At 29.0% G+C, this 6,303-nt stretch overlaps 1 protein-coding gene across 15 annotated transcripts in view; it reads left to right on the top strand.

Annotated features, from left to right (window-relative positions):
• Window positions 1-4,742, top strand: part of LOC111623180 (glutamate receptor-like) — a 51,096-nt gene extending 46,354 nt beyond the window's left edge. For all 15 annotated transcript variants that reach the window (XM_023365659.1, XM_023365655.1, XM_023365651.1 and 12 more), the window contains 6 exons: window positions 595-685; window positions 1,763-1,921; window positions 2,319-2,466; window positions 2,552-2,775; window positions 2,850-3,103; window positions 3,176-4,742. In XM_023365659.1, coding sequence (XP_023221427.1) covers window positions 617-685; window positions 1,763-1,921; window positions 2,319-2,466; window positions 2,552-2,775; window positions 2,850-3,103; window positions 3,176-3,419 — 1,098 coding nt within the window. In that variant the 5' untranslated portion in view covers window positions 595-616 and the 3' untranslated portion in view covers window positions 3,420-4,742. The remainder of the gene's footprint in view (window positions 1-594; window positions 686-1,762; window positions 1,922-2,318; window positions 2,467-2,551; window positions 2,776-2,849; window positions 3,104-3,175) is intronic.
• Window positions 4,743-6,303: the final 1,561 nt, after the last annotated feature.

Genomic DNA, 6,303 nt, shown 5'->3' with positions numbered 1-6,303 from the left:
ATTCAGTATGATCCACTTCCCTCTTACTTTAGGGTGAAATGGATTGTTTGACGATATATTTTGAAATGTCTATGACATTTCAATTAATAGTCGTGATACCGATTCAATCCATCCTTACTTACTTTAGCAGATTTGCCCAACAAGTCGATGGGCTATTTGCGCATAAATTTTGAGCGATGATGGATAATATGATCCATTGAAACACAAAGAACATTTGAAATTTGCACAGGAATATTAATTTTATATTTTTACGAAGTTTTTGAAGAAGTAATGACATTCTAGAGTATCTAGCTTTCACAAAACAATAAAAAATAAATTTTTGACTTATAAAATCAAATCACGTCTTAAGTTGGCTAGGATTTTTATGTATGATATAATATGGTATACGGAAGGGTGCAAAATTAGGTATACAGTTATGAATCTTAGAAATACATATTTGATGTTCATTATTACTTCCTCATGTTCTTTATCTGTGATTTAATTTATGCATAAAAATAAATGTTTTTTCATAACAAGTGTATAGGCCTACTTAATTTTGCACTCCTAGCATATGATTTAAGTATATATATAAGATTTTACGTTTGAAACTTTCAGATATATCCTAGTTAAACCAATTATGAACGTCGCTGGAAAACTCTACCCAAATGAAACGTGGTCAGGATGTATTGGACAGTTAATAAGAAATGTAAGTTAGTTAATTACTTACTTTATACAGAATAGAAGCACTTCAGATAGAAGAATATGTGTACAGTACATATGTTACTTTACAGAAAAGGGGTATATAGTGTGTAATTCCGCTTATAATCTAACTTATTTTCTTTTTTAATTATTATTACATCTAGATAATTTAAACAATTATTCTATTCTATTGCATTTTCGAAAATCATTTGTCAAAATTCCGGATTCCGCAATCGAAAAATGAATATTAATATTTTCATTGGTAACGTCGTTCTTTATGTTCCTTCGGTCTCGTTTTGTTAATGTTCTAAAATTCATTCATACTTTTTAAGTTTTTAAATTACGATTACCGGATTTTTTTAAATACAGTAATTCTGTAAATTATATTTTGAATCTTTTTAATTATTCCTACATTGTTTACGAAATACTGGCTTGAGCTTATAACACTTAAACTTAGTGTATTTTGAATTTACAGTACTTATATTGCTAATTTACGCATAGATTTTAAAATCCAGCTTAAATTAGTTCGGATTTTCATGCTTCGCTGAAATTATATATAATATTTATTCAGTAATTAATAAATTATATTATATTTTCAATTGGTGTACATTGCAACATAAATGACAAAATTTAAGTCTTCATCAAATGCTTAGTTTTCACTTAAATTAAGTTTATATGTCATAAACGTAACGATATTCAGATTTTAATTATCATCGAAATTTTAATTAGATTTTAATTATCAATCGAAAGTGTACATTTGACAACAGTAAATGAAGAGAAATTTATTTTTTAAATATATTTTAATATAAAATTATTATATTACGTTATTTCTATACATTGTAAATTGATGACCTTTATGCGTGGTTGAAAAGTATTTATAATTTGTTACACTTATTATATTTTACAAGTTAACTCTATATAAACAACTGTATAATAATTGTGAGTGTTTATTAAATAAACAAGCATCTATGCAAACATTCTAATACTTATGTCACATTTGGAAGTAGTTAAGGGTGAGTGTTTCTAAGTTATCAAGTGTATATATAATTGTATATTGTATTTTATTTTCAAAACACTACGAAAGGAAGCAGATCTCAGTTTTGCACCATTTTATTTTACACCCAAACGATACAAAGTCGTGGAGTTTTCTCCAAGTATTGTGTTTCACCCCATTCAATTCATCGTAAGAAGAGGAGAGAAAGGATTCAATTGGAATTCCATTTTTAAACCTTTTACTTTAGAAGTGAGTATTTTTCATGTCTTACTGTATAAATAATGGAAGAAATTTATTTTAAATCGTTTTTTAAATGTATTATTTAAAACAAGAGTTTAAAAAAACGAAAGCATAAAAGCGGAATACTCAAATAGCGTGTACAGTAAAATCTGTGTAAACCGGACTCGCACGGTATCAAAAACTTTTTCCATTTTGAACAGGTTTTGCTGTTTTTACTGATTCATATTTTTAAAACAGTGTTTTACTTTTATGATTTCATTACTTAACATTAAACTTCTGTTTATAAATTCCGATAAAAATATTAATTATATGCATTATTGAGTCAGCCCAATATAATTAAATGTATTAAATTAAATACTGTACGCATATAAAAAGAAAAATTCTTTAAAATTTTACTATTTATTAGCTCTGGCTGGGAATGCTTACTTCAATCATTATATTTGGATTTACATTGTATCATATCATAAAATTTAGTTATTATCTAAAACACATCGGAAGGGTTTGGACGTTTACAGAAGTTTATTGGTTTATATGTGGTTCGTTTGTTAATCAAGGTAAGTATAATTAATTATTCGTTAGTCTATTAACATATTGATAAAAGGGATGAATTCTTTTACGTGTAATATATCATTGTTTAAGGTGGAAACTTGGATTCTGTCAAACGTTTCTCATCCAGATTATCTATTGGAATCTGGCTTATGGTAATGGTAGCCTTAGCATCGGGCTATGCTAGCACTTTAATATCTTTCCTCACTTATCATTTGTACGAACGTATACCTACTACATTTGACGAATTGGCTACTGAAATAAAATCCGGGAAATATACATGCGGTACAGTTAAGAGCGGTTCACGATATATACTGGTAATACATCATAAAGAATTAAGTATAAAATTAATTTAATGTGTTGCATAATTAATTAATATACGTGTTTTCAGAATTCGAAATCTGAAAGCGGAAAAATAATTGGAGAATATATACGTTCTACCAAGTTTTTATTGGATAAAAATGAAATAAACAAGTTACTGCAAAACAAAGGATTTGCTTTCATACAAAGTCGTCACTTGTTGAGAAAACTTATTGACGAGTACAGAATGGAGAACGTTTTAATCTCCAAGGATGTTCTTTTCACATATAGTTCTTCGTACGTAATGAGGAAAGAATTTCCATTGAAAGACAAGATCCATGAGACGTGAGTAGCGTTCTTGTTTTCCATTATCTATGTTATATTGCGCATATTTACGAAAACCGTGTTCGTGCGTAGTGTATCTCGATTGTTTGAAGCTGGTATCATCAACGAAGTTGAAAAATTAACAGAAAATGATAACGTAAAAGTTGATTCCGAAATCCGACCATTGAGTATCGAAGATTTCTCAAGCGTTTTGATACTTCTATTATTTGGTTACGCAGTATCCTTTTTGTGTTTTGGCATCGAATTATTAACTCGAAAAATATCAGATATGGCTCGAAACCGCTCCTCCGAAATAATCCCGCTTAAAAGTATTTAACAGAATTATCGTTGTAAATTAAAACTGTAGTACAATGGAAGCATGCCTAAATCAATCTGGTAACAGAACCATTTTCTATATAAAATAATAATATAAACCGGAAACACTGTCTTCGAGAATAAACCAATTAAGCATTACACATAACCCATGTAATAAAAAATTCGTAGTTGTTATACTGGCTTTTTACAGAAAATTTTGCTCTTGTGTTATTACTGTATACTGGATGTTGTATCATGGTGTTATAATCCCATGTTGTAAACATGTTGTTGTACTGGGATTCTAAGCAGGGAAAAATTGTGTAAAAACCCAGGTATACTTTGGTGTATTCAACACTTCCTTAAAACTTAAAATAATGAACCTGGAATGTAGCTGCAACACCTTTTCAACTGTATTATTATTATTATTTTGCATTAATAATATGAAGCAATGCTTTTAAAAGCACTGTTTCATATTTAAACCTGTCCTATAGTCCTATAACTGTTAATAATAATAGTGGAAGACATTACTGTAGAAGAATAATGAAAAAACTTACAACAGTTTTACAAGAAAATTCAAATTTGTAAGAAAATCAAGGATAATTTAATGTTAAATAACAATTTTAAAGATTTTTATTGGTTTCTGTGCTTTTTAAAGGAACTTTTTTAACAGTGGGCGGCTGTTAAAAAGGAAGGTCTGGCTGTCTATGTGTTTTTTTTTGTGGTTTTAGGCCCCTTACCGCTCAGAGAGCATAAAGAGGCCAAGACTGTCTATGGTTGTTCTGGAACACTAAAGAGAATAAAGTGGTAATCGTCTAAAAATTTTTAGAGCGACTTTGTCTTTCATTTCTATAAAAAATTTTAAAGAATCAAATTATCATAAATGTTTTGCTTTAAAAAATGAGCGAATACAAATATACGTGGTAACTTAACTATCTTCACGATGATATCGTTATAACTTATTTCTTGAATTAATAAATTTGTAGTCTCCTGCTGAAAGATGTATTAAAAGTGTATTTTCATTATCCTCAATTATGAGTAATTATAGCCACAAAATATTGTACACTTGTTTGTAACTATAAATATTAACTGTGTATATCATTCGTCATATATATACCTCGTAAAATGTGCTATTATTAAATATATTTTATTAGTTATTAATAAACTAAGTAATAAAATATATGCTACTTTAATTGCTTGTATCAACTGTTTTCTTATATTGACTGTATTAAATTCTTATCAATACATGCCTATTAACTACGCTAAATTTTCTGCTTAGCGAGCTAATTAATAAATAAGTATTTTGGATCTGTTTCTCGAATTCTATTAGCTGAACACAGGAAAAAAAGAATCGATATCAGAATATATCATTTAACAGCTTATGTTTAAGTATAAAAAGAAAAACAGAATAACATCTTCACAAATTTAGATAACAACTTAATCGGCTGAGGAATACAATCCAATTAAATGTAAATATTCGGAAAATTAAAGTCAATTATTAACTTTATTCCAGTTCTCTCGTTAGTTTCTTCAATAATTACGCATTTTCATAGCTGTATTGATGAATTATAAATAAATAAAAGAACTAAATGTATAGTTTATTTATAAATACTTTAAAGTAACAAAGGTGACGGATAATTTTACTTTTCCGACTGTTCTAAAACAGAGGGGAAATGCCTCTTAAGATTTTTGGACTCGGAGATCTTTACACGTCGATAAATGCAAAAACATTGGAGTTATTTTCTGTATGTATGTATGTATGTGTGTGTGTGTATGTGTGTGTGTTGGGACATGATTTTTTCATCCAATTTGAAGTTTATTAACTCCTGTGTCTTTTATCTAAAATTTCTGAAAATTTGCACAAATGTTTGTGTGTTAAGTGAAAATGTTTCTAGAAATTTTCAGGAAAATCGGACTATTGGTTCGGCAGATATGGCCCATTTTCTTAATATCTCCCTAACCAATCTGAAAGTACAAACAAAAAAACAAAAATATTTTCGGCGCTGTCCGCCCTCTTGTCACTTCTTTCTTCTTATCCATCGAGGGTTGGCCAGGCTCACGATTGGAGCAACCATATAATAAAAAATAGATATCGACGTATTCGAGACTTACTCCTCTTTATAAGTTTCTTTGGATGCTCACCCGAATTTGATCCAAGATTCCCAGAACATTAAGCTGATCTCTTAATTGATTAATTATCACACTGTTGTATACTAAATAATGGTATACATGCCAGTATACTAAAGAGTAATCTAATAAAAATACAGTATACAGGATGATTGATGACGGTTGTACAAAACTTCATCAAACTTCACGAAAATGTATAATCAAAAGGATCGTAATATTAGGCGTTTTCGACATATTGCCCTGCAAAAAATCCATCAAGTCCCACGCCAACATGCCTTAATAAAGAGACAAAGATACAAATATATGCACAAAACAACTTTATTCTACACAGCCGTAAAATTTTAAAAATAATTCTTTATTGTGGAATAAAATTAATAAATTATCTGCATCTGAACATTTTACTTTCCCGGTTGTTATATATAGGGGAGACCGGGGCAAGATCGGCATGTTAACCTTTACTTAAATTTTGTGTAATAAATACTGTTGTAAACTGAAAAAAAAGCTTTGCATATTGTCTATTGGAATGTTGCCTTACTATAGAACTGGTTAAAATCAGTTTGGAAATAAAAATAATTAAAATAATTACAACTTTACAAGAAGAGAGAAATTGACGAAGTTGCCCCGGGTATAGGGGCAAGATCGGCAACTTCTCTCTTTTTGTAAAGTTGTAATTATTTTAATTATTTTTATTAAAGTTGCCCCTGGTATAGGGGCAACAGTAATGGGGCAAGATAGGCACGTATATAAAATTATGTTATTAACAATGTATAAGTTGGAATTCA

This window comes from Centruroides sculpturatus, unplaced genomic scaffold (genome assembly GCF_000671375.1).
Source record: "Centruroides sculpturatus isolate CEXI.00-Female unplaced genomic scaffold, Cexi_2.0 scaffold8, whole genome shotgun sequence".
NCBI classification, from domain to species: Eukaryota; Metazoa; Arthropoda; class Arachnida; order Scorpiones; family Buthidae; genus Centruroides; species Centruroides sculpturatus.
This window is presented reverse-complemented; position numbering and strand designations above follow the sequence as displayed.